The sequence below is a fragment of the Pezoporus occidentalis genome, unplaced genomic scaffold, assembly GCF_034315485.1.
Source record: "Pezoporus occidentalis ecotype Australia unplaced genomic scaffold, CSIRO_AGI_Poc_V1 ctg138, whole genome shotgun sequence".
Classification (NCBI taxonomy): domain Eukaryota; kingdom Metazoa; phylum Chordata; class Aves; order Psittaciformes; family Psittacidae; genus Pezoporus; species Pezoporus occidentalis.
Genome location: NW_026913188.1, coordinates 1,836,843 through 1,852,959, shown reverse-complemented (window position 1 = coordinate 1,852,959; position 16,117 = coordinate 1,836,843). Strand labels below are relative to the sequence as shown.

Below are 16,117 nucleotides of genomic sequence, written 5' to 3'. Positions count from 1 at the left end.
TGACGGTGAAGGGGCAGACAAATGGAAGCAGAAAGTCCTCTTTCAATTACTCTTGGCATTTTCCTGCTCAAGAGTTGTTCGGGTATCCTCTGTGTAATGCAGGATACTACACTACTGTGGAAGATATCCAGTGTTCCCTGATGGAGAACACAGATTTACATAAGCTTGTGTGAAAACAGCATGATCCAGGCCTCAAGGGGAGCTGGAGCACACGAAGGTGGGGAGAAATGGGTGTCTGTCATGCTGACTTGCAAGGCCATGGGATAACCATAGACCAGGCAGCGAGAAGGCATCAATGCTCTGCCAGGAGCAACAAGAGCCAGGGCACACAGCTGTGGAGCTTACAATGTTCTTACTGTGTGGATGTTACTAACACGCTGCACCCTGGGGAAGGGCAGCATGTTACCTGGATTGTACCACAATCAGAATGGACAATTTGGGAAGAACAAGTAAGCATACTAAGTATATTTGTTTCTCTCTCACAAATCAGATAGTTGAACCTTGGCTGCTTTACCTCAGGAGACGAGGACAAGAAAGGTTTGATATATATATTGGAGTCATGGACTTTCAGGTCATGGTCTCCCAGTCCTCGGGTCACTCCAATTGTTGCCATAACCCGAGCCTGGAAATAAAGAAAAGCAATGGGATTAAATCTTGTTACATGCATCAATATCTAGTCTATCAATAAGGAAAGAGATAACGTTCCTACTCCATAACTGATACAGTTGGGAATTAATTCCCTTTGCTCTTCCAGAAACTCTAGATTTAACACAGCTAATCAACACTGTTCATGCTCATGTCATCTCCATCTCCCTTATTATTCGAAGTTCTGTATTCATTCACATCCCAGCCTGTGTACACCCATCTTAGACCATGACCGTGTATAATGGACTGCAACTGTGGAAACCTATCCCAGACGTCTCACTATCCCCCTCACTATCTGTCTACGAGAACATTCCTTCAGCAAATTATAATGTTAGTCAACAGGTTTTATAAAAAGGATGAGGAGCCTAATTACTCACTGAAGAAACATGTGGCCTCTTCCTACTGACATACTGCTGTGTACTTCCCCCACCAAGGAAAAGTGCCAAAGCCCACCTTAAATTCCTAAACAAACAGGTGACAATGGCACTGACCACAGTGCTCTACTATGTGGAGAGCCAGTCTAGGGCAGGTCTGCTTTTACCTTAGGTCTACCACTTCCTTCCCTAAGCACCTTCCTCTGCAGCATAAGCTGTCTCCCAAGAGATGCTGGGCTCTTCTTCATTAACACTTCTACAAAGATTGAGCAGGCAGGCAGCCTCATGGGGAACCTCACTCTCTGCTCTGTGTGTATCACTTCCCCCAAATTCTAGTTTAGCTGCAGCAGCTTCTGAACAAGAGAGCTCAAAGCATCAATAACAGCAAGCAACTGACTCAAAATTATTTTGCCTCACTAACCCCTGGCTCCATAAAGCAATAAGAAAGTAAATTAAAAAGATGTGCATGAAACATTTTGCAAATAATTATAAACCTAAGCAAATCCAGAGATAAGCTGCAGGTCTGAACCTTCAAAACTTGGACTAATTTTGAAGAGTGTGTATTTTTGCATTGAGATAAGAAACTAATGCAGCAGGGGAGCACTATTTAGAAACACAGCAAGCATACCAATATCGGCAAGCTGACACCACTGCGTCCTTGTATTGATCCTATTGCTGCATCCAGCTAAGCTTGCTGGGATCAGCTCTAATGATCTCACTGTTCTTAATCACAGAGCTGTAACAAAGTACATCCAAACAGAATGGTTTGTTTCTCCCTTTCAGGAAAAGCTATCAGCATTCACACATGAGAAACATTCAACATTGAGTTCATGTACCCTAGCTGAAGAAGATATGGTTAAGGGGTGTTATACTTTCCAAATCCTGCCCTCATCCCTTCCCTTCCTAAATTAGTTTTGCATCTCAGAGCGCTACTAAATATCCTCCTGCTTTGTTTTCAGTAACGTGAGGTATTTTACTATCTTCATCCTTACGAGTTCTATTTTACAATGAAACCAGGAACATTTTAAGTAAATTATTTAAGACTGTCTCATTGTAGCCTACTTACAATGAAAGAAAAACAAAAGCAAACTGAACAGCAAATGACTATGTTTGCCATAAAAATGCTTTTTAGTATGTTGAGCTCTCCCTGCCACCCCCCAGACACAAGACTGATTTATGACAGAACCAAGATATTCTTTCAAGCTGTCAAAACGATAAAATAAAGAGATACTGAGTGGAAAACACTGTACTGCCACAGGCTAAACTGAGTGGTAAACAGCACAGAATTCCTTCTTCTTTGGTGTGAGGAAAGCAAATGTGCCCACCTTCTTGCCTTCTCCATATATAAGGGGAAACTTCAAGTCATCCTCCTCAATGGTTTTGTATGCCCTGTGGGGGGAGGACAAACAAAATTTATAACGCTTGCACTCAATTAGTCACCCAGTGCCCTGAAACAAGCGGCTGTGATTTAACAGAAAAATAAAAATCATTACTTTTCCTAGGGACTCTGCTCTGTCTTTAAACCAAAATGGAAATTTATTTTTCTGTGGAAAGATTTTCCCTAAAGAATTATCCATTTCACTAAAAGGAAAAATGAACACAAGGAAATATCTAACATGTCAATCTCTTGCTTGCAAGGAAAAAGAGATGGACTTGAAAAACACCCTAATCAGGTAAGATATCATTGGCTATGGCACAAGCTATACTGTAATACAGTGTCAGGAAAAAAGCCCCAAACCAACCAACCAAGAAACCAGAAAAACCCCAAACCCACTACGAAACTAACCAATGACCAGATTGACACTGTTGACATGGAACGGTATGCAATGAGACAACGTGGACCCAGTCAAAGCATGAAACAGCTCTCCAATCCTTTTCTCACCTTCACTCAAGCTTCATGTGCCAGAGAGTCTTAGGACATTTAGTGCTCATCTGACCTTGTCTGCAACAGTCAAGGCTGTCAGAGATTTCAGGTTTCACAACAGCTTTTCCATGGCCAAGAGACAAGAGAAATAAATGCTCATACTCTGCTTCTGTTTACTGCATGCCTGTGTATTCTACCTGTTACACGTCCAGCTGTTGACACTGATGAGGTGAGAAGGTGAGCGTTTTTGCCAGTGAGATTAAATAAATAAATAAAATAGATGGCTGTAGGGTCCTGTGCTTTATACAACATATGCTTGAGCCAAGGGTTCTGGGGAGCCTCTCTGGTTAAACTACGTCACACCAGAGGGACATGCTTCCTCTTCATACCACAAAATTGTCCCTCCCAGCCTTTCCCTGCACGTAGTCTGGCCCACCCCTGCCCAAAGCCCTTGATGTGATACCAAGATCATCCCCTGAGTGCATAAATCAGTGCACCCCTCCAAAGTGGAAGGACAAGCAAGAGAAGGGAAGGCTCTTCAGCAGGTCGCCTGCCAGCCACCACCAACCCTTGCTGCAGCGCAACACTCCAGCTGGGCTGGCAGCCTGAGCTCCGGGGAGTCACATTTGATCAGGTTTAAGCAATATTAAGGCTGTGACACAAACCAGCAGGAAATTAAAAATTAAGGGTGAAATCCTATATTGTAATTGAACTGCCCCCTGCTTCACCAAAATATGGCATAGGCCTGGGATCAATAACCGGTGCTATATTACACAGCTATACATGCTGCACCGCCCAGGCAAGCCTCAGACTTCCAAGAGAGTGGAATAGACATTTAAGGCCCACATTTACATTTCCCAGTAACCACTGGTAGGGCAGATATTAAGATTGGAGGGGAGGGGAAGAGAAAATAAAAAAGGAAAAGCAACCAAAATACATAGCAAAAAAACAGTAGTGGAGGACCCTGCTCCTGTACTACAAAACATTACTACATGTGAAATCCCAAAACGGAACCAGGTGAGCATTGCTAAACACAGTGGGTGACTCCTGGGAGACCACGTGGGCAAGAGTATCTTGGGGCTTGGGCATCTCTGTAAGAGACAATATAGTGAAGGCATCTGTCCTGGGTTCAGCAGGACAGCATCTGAATGGCATTTTGTACTGTGGAGGACAAATGGATTAGCTCTTAAACAAAACAAAAAGGCATAAATCACTACAAGTAGCCAGCATGATAATACTTCCCTGATGTTTAAATCCTGAAATAGCATTTTGTTGAGAGGGATGAGTCAGTCATGGACTTAGCTCTTGTTCCATATTTCCAACAGGGAATAGTTAACATCTCTGCCTCAATCACCAACTTGGATATCCTGGTTTGAATGTGGAGGAAGAATTTTACCATTCTCAATTGACTGCTCATGAACATGTCCCAGAGCTTCCAGCTGGAGCTACAGTGCTGGGATCCAAGGCAAAATGTCACAGAATCACAGAATCATAGAATGGTTAGGGTTGGAAAGGACCTTTAGATCATCTAGTTCCAACCCCCCTGCCATGGGCAGGGACACCTCACACTAAACCATCTCACCCAAGGCTTCATCCAACCTGGTCTTGAACACTTCTAGGGATGGAGCATTCACAACTTCCCTGGGCAACCCATTCCAGTGCCTCACCACCCTAACAGGAGGGAATTTCCTCCTTATATCCAATCTAAACTTCCTCTGTTTAAGTTTTAACCCGTTACCCCTTGTCCTATCGCTACAGTCCCTAACGAAGAGTCCCTCCCCAGCATCCCTATAGGCCCCCTTCAGATACTGGAAGGTTGCTATGAGGTCTCCACACAGCCTTCTCTTCTCGAGAGATGTCCTCGAGGATGAGTCCAAACCCTCCTATTCCTTGCATAAAGACAGTTGTACTCTGGCACCAAGAAAAAGAGTATCAGCTGAGCATGTCGGGCATCAGTCGAATGACTATTCAAACCATAAGCCTGACTAGCCAACCATTCCTACTGGATTTTCAAGTTGTAACATTTGTTGCAAACAGCAGACAAGACTAAATTGATGTGACTTATTTGCAACCTCTTTTTTAAAGGAAAACCACAAACTATGTTACCTGCAAGCTAACTACAAATACCTAAGACCAAATCCCTTACTTTACACTGTCCTGTAAGAGCCAAAAGTTGGCTCTTCCCTCTCTCCCCTCCTTCCTTATATTCTGCATAACACATCACACTGTGCTCTAGGAAGAAGATAAAAAAGGTAGGGAAAAAAAAGGGTGAAAAAGGCATCAGTTAGGCTGGTGTCCTTGAAAGAATGGTCCCCATTGCCAAGTACAGCATCTTTACCCATAAGGACCACTGTCTCTAGGGCCTTCAACTGTGACACAGTGGTGTAAGGATGCTGGAAGAGGCTGTGTTGCAAGGGCTGAAGCAAACTTGTTTCATCAGCAGATTAGGAAGGGCAGCTAGCTAGCCCATGACCTCCTGAAGCTATCCAACTGAGTGAGGAAGGCCCAGAGGGCTACTGTGATTTGTTTATGTTTACTCACAGCAAATTGTCTCTTGGGCTCAGAACCTGGGTGTCAAGACTCATCTCAAGCACGCTTATTCTGTTGACGCTGTTATTGCCTGAAAAACTACCAGCACTTCAAAAACAATGCACAGAACTGCAACCACAGCAGTGGAGCTGGCACAGGCACTCTGAAAAGCAACCTGAGACACTCTAGAAAGGTACCTATGTCCTGCAGTACTAGCAAAACAGAATTAATAATATATGAGCATGTGGTTTGCTGCAAGAGAAGGATGAAGGACAGCTTTTCAGCTAGCAGCTCTGCAACTGCACTGGGGAGAAGGAAGGAAGGAAGCTATGAAGTTCGTTTTGATTTATGCCCTGTGAAACCTCCTGTACTGCATACGTGTGTTTATTTCACACAGGCTACAACCTTCTGGACTATTTCACTTGATTTTCTGTAATAAAATCACATTTATATCTTCGTGTGCTGTTTAGAGTGCGCTGTATATAAAGATATAGTACAGCAGTAGGTATATCAAACGCAGACATACAGAAAACCTGAGGGGATTGTTTGGCTTTTCTAGTGCCAGCATGGCCTTACTTAGCCATCTACATAATTCAGCCTAGCTCGCTGTTTTAAAAAACACAAACACAGGGTTGCAACCCTCCACCCTCCCCATCTTCATCTCAGGAGGTCTCAGTGGCCACCATGCCGTGACAAGACAGGTTATAAAGAAAAGGCTATGCTATTGCTTGCTCGTCTGAATGAGCCTAAATACTGTCAAGTGCTTCTGCCACGTAAACCTCTATTTTTCCAAATGGAAAATCAAGGGGACTGAGGGAGGAGTAGAAACGGCGAGCTTGTGCCCAGCTGGATCTAGCCACATTTTTTTTTTCAGTTAACTTCATTTCTCCTTTTCATTTCAAAAGAATTATGAAATGCTACTGCTGTCCAAAAATACTGAACTAGGGCTTGACATATGTACCACCCACAACGTTACATTTGGACTCAGGATCAACATTTTGGAAAACAGGGCCAAATCGCACTGGGAGCCAAAAGAGATGTCAGAACGAAAGAACTAGGACTGACATGATGTTACTCATATGCTAACTGGAATCTGCTCTAAATACATGGCGAATAAAATTACCAGCAGCTGCTAAACACACAAGACAATCTACTGAGTAAGTTTCCTACAGTGCTGAGGTTATTAGGAGTGCTTTAGGCACTCTTTAAAGAAAAGATTATCAAAGTTACCTGCATATTGCTGGGTCAGAACTTGAAAAACCAGTGAGCTCCCAAATACAGATTTCAGAGCCAAAAGCCTAGATAATTTTTTACATGTGTTATGCGTTCTCCTGCCATATAATTTGTTCTTAAAATTGGCCTTATGGAAGCACATACAAATTCACGTAAGAGTAGAAGTTGCTGGTGACCAAAACCAAAATCCACATAGTGTTTTCTTTTACAGCAAACTGTATAAGGTTACTTGTCTTGACAAGTATTGTGTTGGCATCCCCAGGCACAACAGATGGTGGCAAAACCACAATCTACCCTGACCTGGAAGGCTCAGTTCTGTGCATGACAGGGGAATCCAGCCTCTGTGCTCTGCTTTTCCATAGCACTTGGCTTTAGAAAGTTTGTCCATATTTCACATCTCTGCTAGAGACACCTGAGAATTAAACCTAAGGAAGGAAAAAAAAAATCGTCAAAGGGCTTTAGCTTTAAGTGTACAATAAACCCACTTGTGGCAAGCAAGCAAGCAAGCAAAAGCTTCAGAAATGCACTAGTTTGTACTGAGGACAAGGATGAAGGCTCTCCTTTGAGAAAGGTTCTTGGATTTGGCTTATTTCTAGCACTGCTTTGATAATCTGTAAAAAAACCCAAACTCAGTCAGAACCATCCCCCAATCTGTCCCCCTCCTGTCTCCAATAAAACCTCTCAACAAAACTAACCCAGCTAGCCAACCACACTCCCTTCCCCCAACCTCAACTTTCCTTAGCCATTCCAATAGGAAATCAGATTTTAATCTCTGAGCAACACAAAACTTGAAACGGTTTGGGGTTTCTTTTTCCACTCCCACACAAGGAACCACTGGATTGGAGCTCACCCTCTGGATAACAGAGCTTAAATCGCCAACCCAAAAGGAATTGTTTATGTGTACTGTCTATTGAACTACAGGCACTAAACCAGTACAAATGCGTGTTTAGTACCAAGAAGAGATGTGTAGTGCAAGTTAGGCACAGAGCCACTGAAAATGGTGCAATTTATCTCTCAATAAACCATAACCTTTTAAAAATGTCCTTACACATATGTGCTTCTGCAGAATCAGGATCTCTAAATCCAAGCAGCGCTATCTGATACCAAGTACCCTCTAGGCAGGTTAGCTTTAATGTTCCAGTGCCTCAGTAGTTCTCCCTTACTTCTCATCTGACACACACTTTAATGAGGAAAACTATGATAAACAAAGATAATAAAAGTACATAAGCTATAGCATTGTCTGTTAAGAGAAAACATGGTGGCAAATGCAAATCAGTTTTAGATATGCACATATACACAAAACAGTTTTTAGGGAAAATCTACTCTAAACCAAGATACTGTCATAAGTCCAGGTAAAGAAGAAAACATACAAGTTTTAAAATACATGTTTATCACAGAAAATTCAGAAACTCCTTCTTGTGAACCTGAAACTGTACAATGTGTCATTTGCAAATCCCAGTTCTGCCTACTTGTCTATAGATAATGAAAAATAAAGTATCTCAGCATGACCTGCACTCACATACCATCTCTGGCTTGGTCAAATCAGACTGTTATGTGAGCTCTGGATCTCCAGGGAGCCTTCACTGTCATATATAGCCCTAACATGGAGTCTGGACTTTGGAGAGGCTGTATCCCCCCCACCCCCCCCAAGTACTCCTGTGGAAGTAATTCCTAAGCAAAACAAACTATCCATCTTGGCCAGCCCACTGTAAAGATTCAAGCACCAGCACCTTTTCTCAGGCACTTTCTGGAAGATAGCTGAGTTTTTATTCCATTCACCTCCAACAGAGCATTAAAAGAAAGTGGGGGAGGAAAAGTCAGTGGAGGGGGTGGCTAAGGATCTAGATAGGTCCTTGCCCCCCAGAAAGACAAAAAACATAACTGGGGCTATTTACAAGCACTCTCTTCTGCTGCTTTTTTGCTCAGGAGGCTGGGAGGGACAGAGCAAGTGCACCGTGATCACTTTCATTCCCTGCTGGTGACCACTTGAGCTTCCACCACTGAGTGACAGAAAGCATGTGCAGATACTGCAGCTGCACATCAAGTGGGTCTATGTTCTGCAAGAGTCTCACCAGGCCAACTCTTTCTTTTTTCCCCAGCGAATCTGTTGTCTTGAGTGCTTCTTAAAATTTACTTCATCTCTTCTAAAAGACAAACAGAAAAGATGGTCAGCGTTTTCTCTGGAGACAGAGGGGTAAGGGAAGAAGGCTGTTATAACCCTATGGGCTTAATGCACTGTGATGGACAGAAAAACCATTTGTAAATTCACATTTTGATGTGCTGCTTGTTAAAAGGATGTGGTGAGGCAGATGGGAGAATGTTAACCTCGCAGTGCCTCCTCCATACTTGCTAGCTGGGATCTTCTGAAAGGAAAGGAGATTGCTGTTAAGAAGGAATCGTGAAGCAAACTCTTCTGGGAAAGATCACTGTAGCATAGGATGGGGCAGTCAGGGAGACACAGCAAGCAGAGACCTCACTATACCACAGCAGTGCTGAAAGCTCCTCTGAGAGGCAAGGGGACTCCTCTTAGCAAGGAGCAGAGCCGTAGGTCAGTTCTGGGTGGCAACAGAGAGAAAGGGGATTTCCTAGCGACCCAGATGAGGTTATGTCAAATTTGTGCAGCTGGGGAAGCCAGAGAAAATAGGAGCAGGGGAAGAGACTTGATCTTACCAGGAGGAAGAAGTGGTTTTGCTTGGGTTTTCAGATTGAAGATAACCTCATTTCAGTTCAGTTTCTTTCTGATAAAACAGACTGGGAGCCTTTTGTTTGTCCCTGATATGCAGCACCTGATCTAGTGCAAGGCAAAGCCCAAGCAGAAATGCACAGCTGTGCAGGGACAGGCCTTAGATGCACTGCTACAAGAAGGAGATGCTGCTGTAGGACTGCTACAAGATGGAGATGCTGCTGTAGGATGTGACTCAGACCAACTTCATTCTTGTCACACTTGCTTGGCCCTGAAGAGCTTTATCCTAGACCAGTTCTCTCTTCGGTTGCAGCACTATTACTTACTTGTTTCTGCTTTCTCCTGCCCTGAAGACACTGGCTCAGCTCTTGCAGCATGTGTGCACTTGGGGAAAAGAGCCATTTGTCACTGTCAGGAGACGTGCTGTACACAGCAGGTCAGCTCTCACCTCCCGCTGCTCCTGCAGCGAGGGCTGCAAATCTTGAGAAGATGCATAACATGCACATTGCAAACAGCCATTCATCATTGCTGAGCTGTGCCCCAGACACCCAGGCACAACCCAGCAAGCTGCTCTGCTTGCTTGCATTGAAGAGGCACATCCCGTCCTGCTCCTGGCTCTCTCACAATGAGAGACAAGAGCAAAGACAAAAAGCAAGAGGCCATAGATTATGGTTTCTGCTGCAAAAATGATACCCTATCTCTCTTTTCTCCAGAAAGGCCCAGTGCTGCAAAGGTGGCCCATAATCATTAAATTATGAAAATGGAAGTTGCTGGGAGGAAATTAATACCAGGCATGACTGGGGAAAAGGCTGCTTTCTTGTGAAGTAATTATGAAATTAAAATTTGATCTCTCCCTGGCGATTGTACAAAGGGTACGGCTGAGGTCTCAAACACAACAATACAGCCAGGGTTTCAACAGAAGAAGCACAGAAGGTTGCACTAGACAAAAACGCTCAGTTAAAAGGGGAGGGGGGAGAAAGGATGACTTTTTGTAAATTACATGAATTTGGCTAAAAGGCGCAATCAAGCAGGTTATGGCACAGGGTTTGCAGACTTCCAATTACTTTTTACAAGTTGGAATCAAGCTGTTAGGAAATGCAGCTTATCTGAATAAGACTAATAACGCTAAGCTAATTAGACCCACAGGCATTTGCCAGCAGATAAATTCAGGCCGAAAAGAGGGACACTGTCACTTTAAATACTGCCTTGGGATCAGTGGAAAAGCTAATGAGGAGTGTCAGTTGGGGCTGTTTTATTAGGTGGTTCTCCAGAGAATATAGCCCGAGGTTTCTGTAGCAGGGCTCCTGCGCTTGATTCAATAAATCAATTTATATTAAAGGGGGGCACAGTGCGGGCGCCTGGTCCATAAAGCATTTCTGTGGCATTTCTCAATCTGCTCAGGCACTCCTCGGGCAGGCTACCTGAACACGCTGTCAAAGGACATCCAGCCCAGCAATAAAGAATAAGATAGTGGCTGCGTTAGCAATATTTGCTCAAACCAGCTCGTGCATTACCAAGCAAAACATGTACGTTGGCTCTCACCGGGGCATTCTGGATCCCCAATAAGTGATTAATGAGAGCCTGGGTTTTGTGAGCTGGAGTCTGAACCGCAGACGGCAAGGCGGGCTGCACAATGAAAGCAAAAGGCATCCATCCCAAACAAAATAAAACGGCTTGAAAAGTGAAGTTAGTTTTTAATCAGATGCTTAGGGGCTGAAAGACATTCCCTGTTGGAAAGAAAAGGGTGAGCACAGAGCAGGCTGGCAGCTTTCCAGGCAGTGGACAATATTGACTCTAGAATAAAATGGGTTTTGCTTAGTGCTCACCCCAGGACACCAGCCTCCCTGCTTTGGAATAAATCATGCAGGCAGGCGATTCCCTGGCACTGGCTGACCCTCGGGTGCTGACCATGTGCCACAGTACCCCTTGCCCCATGGACATGGAGCTGGTGAGGACTCCACTGCTGCCGTGCATGCAGTGTGATCACAGGCAGCACCAAATGCCCCCACTGGCTTGCCTTGGGCTTCAGCCCATGATATGCGGTGGGTACTACACCAGCTCAGGATGTTTCTGACAGGATGCAGCCCAACTCTGTGTACTCCTGGAAAGCAAAGGAAGGCACCAGCGATCAGGTCGAAAAAAATGGACGTGTTATCTAGGGCTCTTTTGCCACCCTAAAATCAAGTAAAAAAGCTAGAGCTGTGATCTGGAAACAAGCCTTCAAAGAACTCTACTTCAACACAAGCAGCAGAAAGGCTGCTGTTCGCATTCCAAAGAGGAGCAAAGAAATTAACTCTGAAACCATCAAAGCTGATACCAGTTGGTAGTGTCTTCTGGATGACTTTGGTTAAGTGCAGCACCGTATAGCTTCTGCAGCCCCACGGGAGGCTGACAGGAGAAACCTGGGAAGGAGCCTTTGTGCCAGTGAGCGACACAGCAAACCAGGTTTTGGGCAGATGTCTATGATATAGTCAGAGCAAAGTACTTCACAACTGTTCACACTGGATATACCTGTGAGTAAAGAAAACCTGACCAACCATGCCTTAACTTTCCAATAAAAGGCAGAGACAAAGAGTACTAATTCTGTGCAGTACTTTAAAGGAGCAGTAACCACCAGGCCTGCATTTCCCCCTCATGTATTTCTACTTGCAGGCGACCTTCACCCCTTTTTAGCACTGGCAGCACTTTGCTTACATGGCCACTGAGTCTTCCCTGATGCTTCTGTTGCCAGGACCTGTCAAAGCCACCAGAAATACCCTCTTCCTGGTACAAGTTTAACCTCTGCAAGCCATGGGCCTGAAAACCCCAGACCAGAGACCCAGCTGTGAAAGGCTGTCAGTAACACGGATGTCTGCCAGCAAATTATGGCTCGAGACAGGTCGGAGGCTTGTTCAGCAGGAGACACAGCTCTTAAGATGCCTTGCCAGCTACAGTACGCATTTTGCAATGGTTGCTCAACCACAACGCATGTGGGGCGAAGGGGACAGGAGGGGCAGCTTGCAGTCAGCTCCCACCTAAATGGGATTTATTTTAGATACATTTAATACAGTGGATTTCTCATCCCAACTGCCACTGCAGAGAAATCTGAAAGGGTGGGAGAGCCAGAGGGAGGAAAGAAAGGCTGGTCTCAGAGCAGTTACAGGCAGCCTGGACCAGTGATGCGGTACACATTGCTGGATCAGTGGTTGTCCTAATGCTGTGGGGAAACTTGGCAGCCCTGCTACCACTGTGGGCTGTTGAGACAAAGCCAGTGTGGAAACTTCACATGAGGAAAAAAAAAAAAAAAAAAAAAGAAAAGGAAAAAAAAAAAAAAAAGGCCAAATGCATTATGACAAACCCAAAGACAATAACCTTTTGTAATCCAAACAATCTGGGCAAGCCAAGCCATTGTTGAGTCTCTGAAAAGCTCCAGAGCACAGGAGAAGGGAAAAATGAAGGAAAAAAAATTAGCCATCCAGCTTCTAACAGAAAACACAGAAAGTGTCCTGAATTTTAAAATAAACCAGTTCATTTTCCTGAGGAAACATCAGAGCAGAGAGTTTACACCCTCTCACTAAAGGATTCAGTAATTAAGTGTCAGAGTGGCAGTTTCTTCCTAACATCACCCGCACACGTCTACATGTACATGCGAATGCCAACACACGGTGAAGTCACTGACCCAAAAAAGGTTCACACAATTGATCTTCTGAATTGGAAGTGATAAAAGTTTGGCCGTGTTTTGGCGTACCAAGCTCTGGCTGGCCAAAGCTCCATCTGATGTTTTCTAGAAAAGGAATATATATGCTAATTTATTCTCCATGATAGATATTGTCCTTAACAACAAATGCAGAACAGACATGTCCTTGGCCGCTGCGTCCTCATGCATCACTTAAATCTAGACATTAGAAAGGGAAGAAAGCAGAAGCAAAACCCTTGAAGTGTAAAACAACCACTGTGAAACACCAGCCACCTCAAACCATCACCTCTGACGGCCCACCAAACTGGAAATCAAACGTCTTGTCCACAGTCTCAAACATAAAAATTGACCTAGACTTTTGGATAAATTGAAGCAGATTGCCTCTCCTCTGCTTAGGAGATCACTGCACACAATTCGATGGAAAACAAGACAGCCTTGGGCAAAAACCCTGCAAAAAGAAATGGATCCTTATTTAGAAGGCCTCTGATTTAGATAAATTCATGGTGATAGAGCAAAATTCCCTCACCATTTCATTGTCCTGAGGCAAGCAAACAAAGAGGTAACTGATGTGCTAGCTGTGGGATATGGAACAGCTAAAAGATTTCAATTCTTTTATTAAGAACTAAAACGTAGCTCCCATTTTCTACTTCCAAACAGAAGTCAAAAGGAACAGCAGGGAGAGGTAGCCTCATCACAGTCTCCACATGCTTTTGCTTGGCACAGGCCACCTCTTTCTGGGACAACACTGAGGTGAATTGAGACTTGAATTTTCAAGTCACAGTTTAAGTATTTATCCTGCAATAACTGCTTAGAGCTAGGCATATTTGTACTATACTGGTGGTAATTGTTGCATTGACTATATCAGAATCAGGAACTGGATCAACACGTATCCTACACTTCAGGAAATGCAGACAAATCAACAGGAGAATCAACTCTCTTCTCCCCCCTGCCATATGCTAGAGTTAAGAGTTCATGCACCAGTATGGAAAAAACAATAACGCTAAATCAAATCTGTGATCCAGTTAGGCTTACCCAAGCTCTTACTAATTATTCTACATTTAAAATTTGCATTCCTTCTTATTTATCTCTCCTCTAACGCCAAACACTGCTAGCTATGCAATAACCATTTTGAATAAGGTGAAGTGCTATGCATAGATCCATAAATGAGGTACAAATTGACATATAGAATTACCAATTAGTTTAACTATTCCAGGGCTGTACACATCCCAACATTCCACTAGTGATTTTGACTGGGAAAAAAAATAGATCACGGTAAGCAGAACTTCCACTGAGCTTTTTGACAGGGCTCTCAGGTTCAGCTGCAACCTCTAGTGTGCACTAATAGTTATTTTTCCATCTTCATGCTTTACTTGGTATTTATCAACACCAAATTTGATCATTGTGATGCCCATTCATGTAAATAACTTAATGCTTTACAGTTCCTCATGGCCTTTCTTGATTATTAGGAAAAGAGCTGTGGTGTCACCTGCCAATGCTGCAACTTCAACCATTTTAACCTCATTTTCTTTCCAGACCGCTAACCAACCAGAGAAATGCAAAACAACTCCCACAGAGCGGGAGAAACCCTCTCTGCCTTCCAACCATAATGAAAGTAATCTGCTCTTACCCTCCCCTAAGGAAGATCTTGGCCCATGATACTCCTGTAGCTCTCCCCTAAATTAGAAAGCTTCCCTCCCCCCCCGCCCTTTCCCCTTCAATAGCATCTCACATCTTGAGAAAGAACATTTGGAAGTCTACATGAAGACATGCTTTACTGATGCCTTCAGAGACATCCGGGAGTTTAATAAGAAAACTCCCTTTGCAGAAACTGGGAGAATGTCTCATGATGTTCCAAATGTTTTGTTGTTGAAGACCTCAGTTGATCCAATGTTCTTATTCTGTTTCCTATTCTTTTGCTCATGCCTGTAGCCTTTCTAAAATGTGAAGTCATCATTCTGAGGGTGAGACTCCGCATTCTAGCAGCAGCTGTTCAAGATGATGGACAATGACGGTTATTCCCAGACTAAGATGTTCTGCACAAACACTCCAGGTAACATTAAACTTAGATCACCATTCTGCCATTAACACATCATTATATTTATGGTCTATAAAGTATGGGACAAATCAGAAGCATGTGGGGTATGGTCTCCAAGCCAAAAAAAGTTTGGAGGCTTTTTAACCCTCTCCATTCTTTTCCTTCTTGAAAGGACATTTGCTAAGGATGGTAAAAGACAAACAGCATGGAAGTGAAGACTATGAATTTATAGGGCTTTTGCCTTTATAGCTTACACACAGAGCCCACAACAGCAAGGATTAGGGCTTCTCTAAGTGAGTGGGAGTCACTTGAGAAGGAGCCTCTTGAACAGACACAGAACAATGAAGACAATTAGCAAGAGACAAAAAAATCATCGTTCTTCCTGTCTTCGCTTCATTAAGTCAATGCTGTTCATTCAAGCCTTTTCATTTTAAGATGGCTATGACTTTTATTCAGACAGGCCCATCTTTAAAAGAATTCCTCAAGGGTTACCCAAATCAGGGGTCAGCTGCACTGGAGTATGGGAGGCAGCTCTTCTCCAGGCATTCCTTGGCATGCAAAGGATCCAGATATTATAAAAAGCTATTTCCAAGATAGAAAAGTTGTTTAGCTTTCAGAAAGATCCCTTGGCATGTCCTCCCTTTTATGTGTTTGCTCTGCTTTGAGTGCTCCCACATTAAAATGAAACAAGGTCCTAACTCCGGAGGCAGGTCAATTTATTTAAAATGTTAACTTCCGAAAGAAAAATACATCTGAAAGAAGGAAATACCTTTCCCTTCAGTACACAGGGGTACACCTCCATGTTTGACGGAGTTTATACTAATCAAAGACAGGTACAAAGCAGGCATTGGTTGGGAAGAAGGCAGACGCCATGCTGAGAAGGACACATTCTTACCAGCCAGTCATGTTGAAGTCACGGTAGAGCATCCTCTTTCCAACTTCCTTGCGCTGCACCCTTCGTGGAAACTCTAAATGTGTGAACTCATTTCCCAGCAAGTGGGGCTGCATGTAAGCCTGTGGGCAGAAACCAAGCCACAGATACCACACAGACATCACAAAAAAAAGGCATCATCTATGT

At 43.7% G+C, this 16,117-nt stretch overlaps 1 protein-coding gene across 2 annotated transcripts in view; it reads right to left on the bottom strand.

The window, feature by feature from the left end:
• PPM1H (protein phosphatase, Mg2+/Mn2+ dependent 1H) overlaps positions 1-16,117 on the bottom strand; it is a 148,056-nt gene that overhangs the window by 30,152 nt on the left and 101,787 nt on the right. For both annotated transcript variants that reach the window (XM_062609498.1, XM_062609497.1), the window contains exons 6-8: positions 15,935-16,053; positions 2,345-2,408; positions 515-622 (exon numbers count right to left, since the gene is read on the bottom strand). In XM_062609498.1, coding sequence (XP_062465482.1) covers positions 515-622; positions 2,345-2,408; positions 15,935-16,053 — 291 coding nt within the window. The remainder of the gene's footprint in view (positions 1-514; positions 623-2,344; positions 2,409-15,934; positions 16,054-16,117) is intronic.